Source organism: Bison bison, unplaced genomic scaffold (assembly GCF_000754665.1).
Source record: "Bison bison bison isolate TAMUID 2011002044 unplaced genomic scaffold, Bison_UMD1.0 scf7180017864160, whole genome shotgun sequence".
NCBI lineage: Eukaryota > Metazoa > Chordata > Mammalia > Artiodactyla > Bovidae > Bison > Bison bison.
The window spans coordinates 8,635,335-8,648,488 of record NW_011494732.1 but is presented as its reverse complement, the minus strand read 5'-3'; the positions used below and the strand labels follow the sequence as shown (position 1 = coordinate 8,648,488).

The window sequence follows — 13,154 nt, the reverse complement described above, 5'->3', positions numbered from 1 at the left end:
GAAGCCAGAGCACTTTGGGGTCTGTGCGCTCTAGAGACCATGGGCCACAACTACTGAGCCTGTGTAAGAGATGCAACGAGAGGAAAAAAAAGTCAATGCACACCACAACTAGAGAAAGCCCATGCACCACAATGAAGACCCAGCCAGCCACAAGTTAAAAAAAAAGACACTGTAGAAACAGTAAGTGGACACAGAAGCATTCAAGCATTTGATGCACCTTGCTTGCACAGGATCCAAACCGCTTCTTACTCTGGGGTGCTCTCTCACTGTAAAAATTTCAGGGGCATCAACATGTGAGCATTGGACCTACACATGACTGGCTGAAAATTCCCACCTCAATCTCAGTGTCCTGGGGAAGCATCCAGTGGAGACCTCCTGGCCATTGCCCTAGTGACAGCTGTGACCACACTCCTGGCAGTCAGCATTCCCTTGGCTTCTACTGTCTCTTTCAGCTGGCTCTTCAGCCTCCCTGTCCATATTAGCAGCTAGCTGCTCACTCTGCTGCTTTGGTATCTGGAGTGACCTACACTGAGATCCCCACAGTGTCTCTCAGCCGGGGGCAGGGTAGCCAAATTACGGTGCACCCCCAATGTGGTCCTCTCGGGGATCCATCTCCAGGCACTGACATGGGATACATCATTAAATAACATAAGCCAGTGGGAGATTCAAATAATTGAATAAAACAGTTTCATTACAATAGGATGTGGGAATATATATATATATTTCTATATATTATAGGAATAATATATATATATATTACTATGTACTAGAAGAATGGAACTGGAAGCCTATAAATCAAATTGTTGACAGTCACTATCTCAGAGGCCAGAGAACTTTATAGAACTCTTTCTATGTCATGAATTCTTTCTAATCTTGCCATGTTTGAACTCTGGTTAATTTGCAACAGGTTTGTTACTATGATAGTAGAGATAATGCCAATTCATTTTAAAGTAGGTCTGGTTGCATCACAGGCAGAATATGTGCTCCTGAAGACCTCAGATAACTTAAGAACTAACACAAGCCAAGACCAATCCTGAAAAAGTACAGCAGGTATTTCCATTATACACTAAACTGATGTCACTGTGTGTCAGGAGCATAAACGTAGTTTACAGTTGATGTGGCCCTTCAGGTTTGATGTTACGGATTCTTTAAAGACAGCGTCATTTAACTGATGCAATTTATATCACTGTCTCAAATTTACATGATTCAGACATGTATAAAATGAGTCCATCTGCCTCAGAGTTAGAAGCCACAGACTTGGCATTCCTCTGCCTGCGGTGAGTATCAGGCCAGGACGTGGTCACACAGAAAGAACAATGAAGTGAAACTGAGTGATCTACGCTGGCTCTTTCTAGTGGTGGTGGCAGCAGAGACCACTGAACTCAACTCTTCCATCTCTTCACAGCCTGAGAAGGAACAGATATGGCCAGCTAAGGTTGGACGAGTTAAGCTAAGATATGGACGAGCTAAGGTTGGGCTGTACTAACGAAAAGCTGCTTTACCTTGAGATCTTCGACCAGTGGGGAGGGGGTCCACCTCTCAGCTGAGACCTGGTGACGCTGTAGCTCCGGCTCAGCAGGGTACACATGTCGTTCCATAAACTCCTTCAGCTTCTGATATAGCTCCCTGACTCGGGGGGGAAGGCCTTCTGGAGAGAAGATCAGAGCTCCCTTTGAGGCATGAGCTGGAGAAGAGTCTGTGGAGGTGACATAACTCCTCGTGCCTGGGGTCCTCAGCAGAGACCATGTGTGGTGGGACCTCATTAATGGTTTGGTGGCTGGCATTTCCTTAAAAATCTGGAACCCCTCTTTGATTGCAAAATCCCATGCCAGGTTGGACATAAATTCTGTCAGCTTCTCAGTTTGTTTTGCAGTCGCCGAGCTTGCTTGCCCTAAGTAGAGGCAAAGAAAACCAGTGAGAACCCCCTAAACAACCCTTAACAGTACTAACGTATAACAGTATTGTTGTTCCATCAGCAGCAACTACAACTGCTGAGTACTTGACATGTACCAGACTTAGTGCTGAGTGTCTGATGTTCAACTCACTGAATTCCTGGAGTTGCATGACTGTTTTAATCCCCATTTTACAAAGATCAATAATCAGATTGATTACATTCTTTGCAGCCAAAGATGGAGAAGCTCTATACAGTCAGCAAAAATGAGACCAGGAGCTGACTACAACTCAGATCATGAACTCCTTATTGCCAAATTCAGACTTAAATTGAAGAAAGTAGGGAAAATCACTAGACCATTGCTGCTGCTGCTGCTAAGTCTCTTCAGTCGTGTCAGACTCTGTGCGACCCCAGAGACAGCAGCCCACCAGGCTTCCCTGTCCCTGGGATTCTCCAGGCAAGAACACTGGATTGGGTTGCCATTTCCTTCTCCAATGCATGAAAGTGAAAAGTGAAAATGAAGTCGCTCAGTCATGTCAGACTCTTCGCGACCCACCAGGCTCCTCCATCCATGGAATTTTCCAGGCAAGAGTACTGGAGTGGGTGCCATCGCCTTCTCCGACTAGACCATTGAGGTATGACCTAAATCAAATCCCTTACAATTATACAGTGGAAGTGACAAATAGATTTAAGGGACTAGATTGGGATTTAAGGGACTAGATTGGATAGACACAGTGCCTGATGAACTATGGACGGAAGTTGGTGACATTGTACAGGAGGCAGTGATCAAGACCATCTCTAAGGAAAAAAAAAATGCAAAAAACCAAACTGGCTGTCTGAGGAGGCATTACAAATAGCTGTGAAAAGAAGAGAAGTGAAAAGCAAAGCAGAAAAGGAAAGATATACCCATTTGAATGCAGAGTTCTAACGAATAGCAAGCACACATAAGTAAACCTTATAGCAAGCAGACATAAGTAAACCTTCCTCAGTGGTCAGTGCAAAGAAATAGAGGAAAACAAAAGAATGGGAAAGACTAGAGATCTCTTCAAGAAAATTAGAGATACTAATGGAACATTGCATGCAAAGATGGGTTCAATAAAGGACAGAAATGGTAGGAACCTAGCAAAAGTAGAAGATATTAAAAAGAGATGGCACGAATGCACAAAAAAACTGTACAAAAAAGATCTTCATGACCCAGATAATCACGATGGTGTGATCACTCACCTAGAGCCAGACATCCTGGAATGTGAAGTCAAGTGGGCCTTAGAAAACATCACTACGAACAAAGCCAGTGGAGGTGAAGGAATTCTAATTGAGTTATTTCAAATCCTGTGAAAGTGCTGCACTCAATATGCCACCAAATTTGGAAAACTCAACAGTGGCCACAGGACTGGAAAAGGTCAGTTTTCATTCCAATCCCAAAGAAAGGCAATGACAAAGAATGCTCAAACTACCGCACAATTGCACTCATCTCACATGCTAGTAAAGCAATGCTCAAAATTCTCCAAGCCAGGCTTCAGCAACATGTGAACCGTGAACTTCCAGATGTTCAAGCTGGTTTTAGAAAAGGCAGAGGAACCAGAGATCAAATTGCCAACATCCGTTGGATCATCGAAAAAGCAAGAGAGTTCCAGAAAAATATCTATTTCTGCTTTATTGACTATGCCAAAGCCTTTGACTGTGTCAATCACAATAAACTGTGGAAAATTCTGAGGGAGATGGGAATACCAGACCACCTGACCTGCCTCTTGAGAAATCTGTATGCAGGTCAGGAAGCAACAGTTAGAACTGGACATGGAACAACAGACTGGTTGCAAACAGGAAAAGGAGTACATCAAGGCTGTATATTGTCACCCTGCTTATTTAACTTATATGCAAAGTACATCATGAGAAACGCTGGACTGGAAGAAGCACAAGCTGGAATCAAGATTGCCGGGAGAAATATCAATAACCTCAGATATGCAGATGACACCACCCTTATGGCAGAAAGTGAAGAAGAACTAAAGAGCCTCTTGATGAAGGTAAAAGAGGAGAGTGAAAAAGTTGGCTTAAAGCTCAACATTCAGAAAACGAAGATCATGGCATCCGGCCCCATCATTTCATGGTAAATAGATGGGGAAACAGTGTCAGACTTTATTTTTGGGGGCTCCAAAATCACTGCAGATGGTGACTGCAGCCATGAAATTAAAGGATGCTTGCTCCTTGGAAGAAAAGCTATGACCAACCTAGACAGCATATTCATAAGCAGAGACATTACTTTGCCAACAAAGGTCCATCTAGTCAAGGCTATGATTTTTTCAGTAGTCATGTATGGATGTGAGAGTTGGACTATAAAAAAAGCTGCTACTGCTGCTGCTAAGTCGCTTCAGTTGTGTCCGACTGTTAATGACCCCATGGACTGCAGCCCACCAGGCTCCTCCATCCATGGGATTTTCCAGGCAAGAGTACTGGAGTGGGTTGCCATTGCCTTCTCTGAAAGAAAGCTGAGCACCAAAGAATGGATGCTTTTGAACTGTGGTATTGGAGAAGACTCTTGAGAGTCCCTTGGACTGCAAGGAGATCCAACCAGTCCATTCTAAAGAAAATCAACTCTGAATATTCATTGGAAGGACTGACGCTGAAGCTGAAGCTCTAATACCTTGGCCACCTGATGTGAAGAGCTGACTCGTTGGAAAAGACCCTGATGCTGAGAAAGGCTGAAGGCAGGACGAGAAGGGGACGACAGAGGACAAGATGGTTGGATGCCATCACCAACTAAATGGATATGAGCAAGCTCTGGGAGACAGTGAAGGACAGGGAGGCTGGTGTGCTGCAGTCCATGGGGCTGCAAAGAGTCAGACACAACTGAGTGACTGAACAACAACAGCAACTGCCTGGCATGGTGCCTGACCTAGCAGTGGCTCTTGGGAGTGAGTGCATGATCAATTCCCCTACTGCAACTGCCTTTCTCAGAAGATTTTGACACCCTGGCTGAGAGCAGAATGCTGCCAGAAAGCCTTGGGTACTGATGAGCACAAAGCTAAAATGTCCCCATAGTACTAACAAACCCACTGCTGGGCTTCTTTCTATTTGCCGTTTTAAGTTTTCATTTTGGAAAATTTCAAAGACAAACAAAACTACAGAGAAGAATTTAATGTACCTACAGGTTTCTGCCACTCAGCTTCAACAATCATCAAAGCATGGCCAATCCTGTTTCATCCTCTGCCTTTCCACCCCTACTACCCTGGATTTTGCTGCAGTAAATCCCAAACACCACATCTTTATACTTATATTTCATTTATGTCTAAAAACAAAGACTTAAAAACATCCACGCAATATCACTATCACACTTGAACAGCAGTTAACTATGACACCTTAATATCCTCAACTATCTAGTCAGAATTCATTTTTCATTGATTGCCTCACAAAAATTTTTTTCAGAACATTTCTTTTTTCAAACAGGGATCTGAATAAGGTCCAAATACTGTTTTTGGTTAATGTATCTTTTAAGTCCCTGAGATAGTTAAGACTGTCTCAGAAAAAATTTTTTCAGAACATTTCTTTTTTCAAACAGGGATCTGAATAAGGTCCAAATACTGATTTTGGCTAATATATCTTTTAAGTCTCAACATCATATCACCTTTTTCACTTGTTGAAGAAACTGAATTGTTTCCCTGTGAAGTTTCCCAGAATCTGGATTTTTGTGAGTGGCTTTGTCTCAGTGGTGCTATTTAATGTGCTCCACTGAACCCTCTGTTCCCTGTAAGTTGGTGGCTGGCACTAGAGGCTTGGTCAGATCCAGGTTCAACTTTTGAGGGCAGCATCAGGAGATATGTAATGTCTGGCTGCCTCTCTCGATTTTAGCACTATTAACACTTATTTTCTGGATGCATTCATGTACCAGGATGGCAAATTGGTGCTATGCTAATTCTATCACTGGGTCCAGGATGCTTCTCTACAGAGAAACTTCCTCATTAATCATTTGGTTAACATGACAACTAATTTGTATAGGAAAGGCAGGATAAGTGGTTGACGTTTTCCCCTTCATTTACCAATTATCAGAATAATGGGTTGCTTCCCTCTCAGCCTCCACAGTCAGCAGTGAGACTTTTAGTATCACTCTTTACTCATGGATTTAAACATACTTGATGTGTGTCATCCATTCCAGCTCTCATCCTTACTGGTGCTCAAAGTTTCCTGTCATTAGCAAGTGGGAGCCTATTCAAGTGGACTCTTGAAACAGTTTAAATATGACCTTCATAATCAACAACTTCCTATCTTTCTGGTACAGGAAGATGTTCCAGATTCATCTTGTGGATTTTCTGCCCTAGACCTGAAATCAGTCACTTCTCCAACGTGCCCTGGTTCCTTTTGGTAAGAATGGAATTTATAGATTATAATGTGGATGATTATAGGTATTTAATGCTACTGGCCCAGTCACTATTGCTAAGCCTTTGGGGAAGTTTTTTCGGAGAGTCTACCTTCCTGCTTTCTAATTGCTTTCCTTCTACATAGGAAACAAAATTTAATCTGTCTTTATACCTTCTTAAATAATTTAGGCTATAGATTATTTCAGTGTCTACCCTACAGAATTCAGAATGAAAACTAAATTGGCACTGTGCCATACTTGCATATATATGAACACTCCATAGGTGACACGTGTATATATTGAACCATCAGTTCTAAGTAGCCAAACTTTTCTTCTCAAAAGTTCAAACTTTAAAGATACAATCTAGAAAACACTGGTTAAATAAAGTATTTTCCCATATATGTAAGAGGATCATCAAAGAAAATACAGTAATCTTTTTTTCTTCTTCAACAGTCCCCTCAATGGGCAATTTGGCAACATCTAAAAAATTTTAAATATACAAATTTTTAACCCAGAAATTCTAACTCTGGGAATTTATCCTTCAGATATATTCAAATACGAGTAAGAAACGATGTCCACCAACCACTATGTGACTGTGAAAATCTGCAGACAATCCAAAGATACATCAATAGGGTAACTGGTTAAATACATTACAGCATATCCATACAATGGAATGTACTATAGAAAGCAAAATGAATGATGTCTATACACACTCACATGGAAAGGTCTTAGTGAAGTACTGTTAAGTGGAAAAAAATAAGGAATTTGCCTTACATAGTTGTCAAATACATATATATGGCCATAATATATAAATATATATATATACACACACAATCAGTTCAGTTCAGTTGCTCAGTCATGTCCGACTCTTTGCAACCCTGTGAACTGCAGCATGCCAGGCCTCCCTGTCCATCACCAACTCCTGGAACTCACCAAACTCATGCCCATTGAGTCGGTGATGCCATCCATAGTATTTCATAGAAATTCTTTGGGATAAAAAATTTTTATATCAAGGTACTAAAAAAATAACATGTAAAATGATCACACTTTTATAAAACTTGCAGAGAGAGACAGAGAGGAGAGACAACAGATATACAGAAAAATTGGGGCCCAAAACCCTTAACTTAGCTTCGTCTTTGAGGAGTGATGCTGAAAAAAAATGGAAAACGATTTTATATTCTTCTATATGATTGAGTTCTTATTATGTGTTTTTACTTTTAAAAAGTTTTATACCTTACTTTAATAATTTTTTAAAATTCTAAATATTTCTTAAAAACATATGATATACACTTGCTGACAAATGGTTGAATTAACTGAACTTTGTAGTTTGGTCATGAGAGGGTTTCAGGGAGAGAAGCCTCTTGGCTTTGACTCACACCCTGAGGCCAGCTCTTCTAGGCTCCCATTACCTGTGAGTGAACGCTTGTAGACTCCCTGCAGGATTGCGGCGATGCGGAAGAAGGAGAAAGCCATGTAGAAGTTCCAGTTCTCAATAGGAGGGATCCCCATGTGAAGACAGTACATCCTGAAATAGTCCTCTGCAGTAGGGATTCCCAGCTCAGTCAAATCACAGTCACTCAACCCTGAAGCGACAGAACCAGAACTAGGCAATGACCTCAGCTCCCCCGTGGCTCCCAATATTTGAATTCTGAAAATCATCTTGTCCCTTGGAAATAAGTTTCACAACTAGTTCAAAGGGTTATAGGTCATCATTTTAAGATGTCTGGAATCCAAGCATGAAGCTGTTCTTCATAACCTGGTTCTTAAAAGTTTTGGACTAAACTGACAGTAAAGGAAGTAATGAGGGGCCTCCAGGTTCCATCTGGACCACAGGTCAGGGTGGATGCATATTATTTTCTATCAGTCATTTGATAAAAAATGGTATTCAAAGAAATCTCACCAAATTATGAAAAAGATAACTGCAACAGATAAAAAATCTTACTGATTTTCTTCATTTATAACATTTTGATGGTTCAGAAGCATATAATATATTCTGTTCCAAGAATTTATCCTAGGAGTATACCTTATATACAGGCAAAGATATTACTATGCAGATATTCACTGCCCTTTTTGTGGAAGCACAGGGAAGTTAGTAAGAATTAAAAAAAACAAAAAACAAAAAACTGGAAACAAATACCCAAATTGAAATCAAACCAAATGCCTTGAATGAGTTAATTCTTTAACAATGAAATCCTATGCTGTCATTAAAAACGATACTGTAGAAGAAATACTAAATACCTGAATTTCATGGAGCCAAATCACCAACTACTTCAGCTGAGTTTGCCCAAATCTTTGAGAATGGAGGAGGCTCCATCCCCACTCCCCCAGCAGCAGTTCCTACCTGGCTGAATGGGAAAACCGGATGGCAGGTAGTGAGCCAGGCAGTTGTAGGCCACATCAGCAAGGGGGTCACCTAAAGTAGAAAGTTCCCAGTCCAGGACAGCAAGCACCTCGGCAGTTTCCGGATGGAATAGCAGGTTGTCCAGCCTGAAGGAGCCACAAGGAATGGAGACAGCACTAAGAAAACTGACCCCTGGGGAGTGTTCCATGCTGAGTGTTTATTTTGTTGGCCCCTCCAAACACACTTCCCAGCCCTCTGTGCCCCATGTGCCCAGGAGCCTGCATGGGCTGCATCCACCACCTCCCTTGCCCTCCGGCTCAGCCAATGGGGATACCAACAGGCAATGGGAAGGGGGCCTGCATATTAATTCCCCAGCCCCCTCTCAGCACAAGGCCAAGGGACAACTGTGTTCCTCTCCCAGGGGCCACAGCTTTGGTGAGGCAGCCCTCGCCACATAGAGACACTATCCAGGTTCTGGTAATTCTCCTTCCCTGAGATGGTTTTAAAACAGGTCTGCAATTTTTTGACACTCCTGCCACAAAAGGAAGAGTCTAATCTTTCACCTTTGGAAGCATCTCACTTCTAACAATTATGATGCAGGTGGAAGTGGTGCCGAGTGACTCCCAAGACAAGGATAGAAAAGGTGATCAGCTCCCGCCTGGCCCTCTCCCCTCAGAATACACACCTTTGCAGCCCTGAGCTACCAGGTAAGAAGTCCAGCTATCCAGAAGCTACAATACTGGAGAGTACGTGTGTGTGCAGTCAGTTAGTCGTGTCCAACTCCTTGCGACTCCATAGACTGTAGCCCACCAGGCTCCTCTGTCCATAGAATTTCCCAGGCAAGAGTACTGAAGAGGGTTGCTATTTCCTCCTCTAGGACATCTTCCCAACTCAGGGATTGAACCCACATCTCCTGCATTTCCTGTACTGGCAGGGAGATTCTTTACCACTGAGTCACCTGGGAAGCCCCATACTGAAAAGACTAGTTGAGAAACCATAGATATAGAGAGAGAGATTCAGGGAGCCCAGCTCTCTTCTGTCCCTGTGCAGATGTGTGAGTGAGCCATCAGGCGATTTCAGCCCCTGGCCTTAAAGTCACTCCAACAAGCCATCTTGCCCCCAGACTGTAGACTCATGAGCAAAATCACTGCTGTGGCTGTTGACAGCAATGCAGTTCTGGAGGCAGTTGTCCTGCAGTAGTTACAACTGGAGCCTGTGCTTGTGCCTTCGGACCTGGGGGTGATACTAACTCTTGCTGTGGCAAAGGCCCCAGATGTCAACAGTGTCAAACCTGACAAACCCTTCCTTAAAGGCCATGCACAGGGAGATAATTGTGCATGGATAGTTGTCAGCAGTAAACTGGGGCAAGACCAGCTGCTTCTTTCCCCTTCAAATGCCCTTCCTATCACTTTCCACATTTAAATATCAACCCTCCTCATGCCGAGTCGACCTGAAGTCCCCGTGCACCACTGTGGTCCGCTGCTGCCTGGGAAGGTGGAGGGGCAGCCACTCGATGAGCCTCTCCATTGCTGGAATGGTGCTGGTTTCTGAGGCTCGATACTGCTTGATCCATGTTTGCACCTGACGTGCAAGATAGTCCCCTGAGGGAAAGAAGATTAGAATATGGTGTGCCATTTCAACAAACTCCAAAGGTTTCAGAAATCAACCACTGCGTGAAACCCTTTGTAATGTCTGAGGCATCTTCATCCCATGACTGGAGAATTTTCCACTTGATGCTCCTGCTCCCTCAACTTGGAAGCCACTGCTATTTTGTCTTGGCTGGATCTGTGTGATCTGGGCATTGTTCCCAGCCACACAGCCCTCTGAGCCTGATCTCTGGCCCTCTCAGAGATCCTGTAAGCTTCCTAACAACCTTTAATAAATCCTTTCTTAGCTAGAGGACAGTGCTTGGCTAAGAGCATGGACTCTGGGATAGGTGGTCTGAGTTTGGTTCCCAGCCCTGCCATTCTCTGTGTGGTCTCAGGTAGGTTACTTCATGTCTCCATGCCCTTGTTCTTCATCAATGAGATGGCCCTCATTAGAGTTGTTGGGAGGATAAAATATGTAAGGCCCCTGCAACTGTTCGCAGCATGTAGGAAGTAATACATGAGTATTTGCTATTATTCAGTTGTTTATTAAGAAACCCAGAGTTATCACAGTTGAGGAACTTGCAAGTTATGGGACCATAGACTACAAGTGAGTTCTGGAGTTACCTGTCTCACAGTTAAGCTTTTCAAATGATTTAACCTTTCTAAGCCTCCATTGCTTCATCCGTACAATTGGTGTACTGATACCTATATTCCCCAGGACCATTGTGAAGGACAAGTGAAATCCATACATAACATGCTGAACACAGAAGGCTGCTCAATGAATAAGGGCCATTATTACTGTCACTGTCATTGCTGTCAAATGACAATTATTGTCACTATTAATAATAAACAACATACCAGGTCCATGCTCTAAGTCAAGCCCTCACCCCTCATCTGAGAGAAAAATGTTTCCCAGGAGCTTGAGGACAAGGAAAGAGAGACTGGGCTCCTTCCGTGGAGTCAGCTGCACACTTGGAGCATCCATTCACCTGTCATTAGAATGATCCAGCAGAGCTGTAAGAGGCGTGATCAAAACCCACAGGAATTCAACCCAGAACAAATCAAGCCTTGAGAACTAACTTTCAGTTTTCAGAATTATAGGAAGTAGAAGTCAGCAGTAAATGAAACCATAATCAAAATAAATCTATAATACACTTACCTGGTACCTTTAAAAACTCATTTAAAAAAATTGGTGAGGGGGTTGTTTTAGACGCCTCAATCAGATCCTGATTTGGAAAACAAACCAAAACACCTCACTTATAAAAGATACAAGAGGAATAATGAGGAAATCGAATATGGACTGGGTCTTAGTCTGAGAAAATGGTAAATTTTCTTGGATGTGATAATGGTGCTGGGGGATGTTGTTATTATTAGGAAATGCATACTGAAGCACTTAGGAGTCAAGTGTCAGGGTCTCTTAATCATGCAGATAGATAAATACAGAAAGAGATAAATAAATATGGCAAAAGTTAGTCATTCTTAAAATCAGTCAGGGCATATAGTTATTCACAGCACTACTGAATGTTTCTGTAAGTTTGAAAATTATCCTAAGAAATCAAATACTAAAGCCTCCAGGAGCTGAATCTTGGTGGAAGGAGCCCCTCAGGTTAATATCCTACGTGGATTTAGGATGTCCCCCCACCCCCCATGCACACACCACCCCAGCGCTGTGCACACTCTCTTCTCATGGGAAGCAGGTACAGCTACCCCTGTGTTTCTGCTCTGCTGGCCACTGGCCTCGAGCAGGCCTGCCAAGGCACAAACACCCTTCCTCCCCAAAGCAGCCTGCCCTCTGGGATGAGAAAAGGGAATTTTGCTCTCTACAGATTCTTGGTGGAAAGTTTCTTTATGATAACTAGATTGGACCTAAGGGATCTTTGTCAAAAGTTCCTTTTCATCAGAAATCATGTTTATGTGCTTTTTTTGCCTTACAAATTTATATTTGTTCTCTTCAATAAATTACATATTCACCTGGTTCAAAATTAAAGTGACAAAAATGTGTACAATAAATCCCCAATCCCCTGCCCAGCCACTCAGCCCTTTCTCCCCAAAGGCAAACCACGTGACCAATTTCTTAGGCATCCTCTTGGGGATATTCTTCAAGTGTGCAAATAAATTAATTTTATTTAAATGTACCAATTGTACACAAATGGTATATTAGCTATACACAGCCTGTGCCCTGCCCAGCAGCTGGATTCCTAACATAACTTAAGAAATTACAGGATACTTGAAAAGAATATCTGATGGCCCTGTAGCTGGACCAGTGATTGTAAAATCTGAGGAAGCTGCTTTATGTAATAAGCCTCAAGACATAGCCAGCGGCCCAGGAGCCTGACCCTGAATTATATAAAATCAGACCAGATTTCTGCTTCGTCTCTTTGTCAACCTAATACGTCAGTGGAAAGTATATCAGAACAATCCACTGTAAAAGACAAAGGATCCACTCAGCGCATAGAAGAGCCCTCCTTAAACTGTTCTCTCTTCACTGTGCAATGGGATGTCACACTGCCCACTGCTTCATGTGACACACTTTGTCCATTCACAGCACTGGAACAGGTGCCATCTCTTGCTTTTCATGTCAATGCTGTGAGACGGGCAGGGCAGGGCTTTTTCACTCAACCTCTATTCTTGAGAAAACTATGATAAAGTAATGGGGCTTGCCCAAGGTCACCCCACAAATCAGCACCTAACTTCTGTTCCAGGGCTCTTTCCATCCTGAAACAACAGATCAATATAGGCAACATCTGTTGTCTTTGCCTACTGGCCCTTTTACTAGTAACTAGGGCTCCAGATGAAATAGAAGATGCTCAGTTAAGTGAAATTTTGGATCAGTTCAGTTCAGTCGTTCAGTCGTGTCTGACTCTTTGCAACCCCACGAACCGCAGCACACCAGGCCTCCCTGTCCATCACCAACTCCTGGAGTTTACCCAAACTCATGTCAATTGAGTCGGTGATGCCATCCAACCATCTCATCCTCTAATGCCT

The 13,154-nt window shown here is 42.9% G+C and overlaps 1 protein-coding gene and 1 long non-coding RNA gene across 12 annotated transcripts in view; one reads left to right on the top strand and one right to left on the bottom strand.

Annotated features, from left to right (window-relative positions):
- The window catches only part of LOC104989648, a 55,517-nt gene extending 46,107 nt beyond the window's left edge, over nucleotides 1–9,410 (top strand). Inside the window, exons 4-5 of the long non-coding RNA XR_825397.1 lie at nucleotides 6,162–6,244; nucleotides 9,181–9,410. This is a non-coding gene — a long non-coding RNA (uncharacterized LOC104989648). The remainder of the gene's footprint in view (nucleotides 1–6,161; nucleotides 6,245–9,180) is intronic.
- LOC104989650 (acyl-CoA dehydrogenase family member 10) overlaps nucleotides 1–13,154 on the bottom strand; it is a 48,537-nt gene that overhangs the window by 11,618 nt on the left and 23,765 nt on the right. For all 11 annotated transcript variants that reach the window (XM_010841394.1, XM_010841386.1, XM_010841393.1 and 8 more), the window contains 4 exons: nucleotides 10,031–10,181; nucleotides 8,581–8,726; nucleotides 7,649–7,822; nucleotides 1,503–1,891 (listed from right to left, as the gene is read on the bottom strand). In XM_010841394.1, coding sequence (XP_010839696.1) covers nucleotides 1,503–1,891; nucleotides 7,649–7,822; nucleotides 8,581–8,726; nucleotides 10,031–10,181 — 860 coding nt within the window. The remainder of the gene's footprint in view (nucleotides 1–1,502; nucleotides 1,892–7,648; nucleotides 7,823–8,580; nucleotides 8,727–10,030; nucleotides 10,182–13,154) is intronic.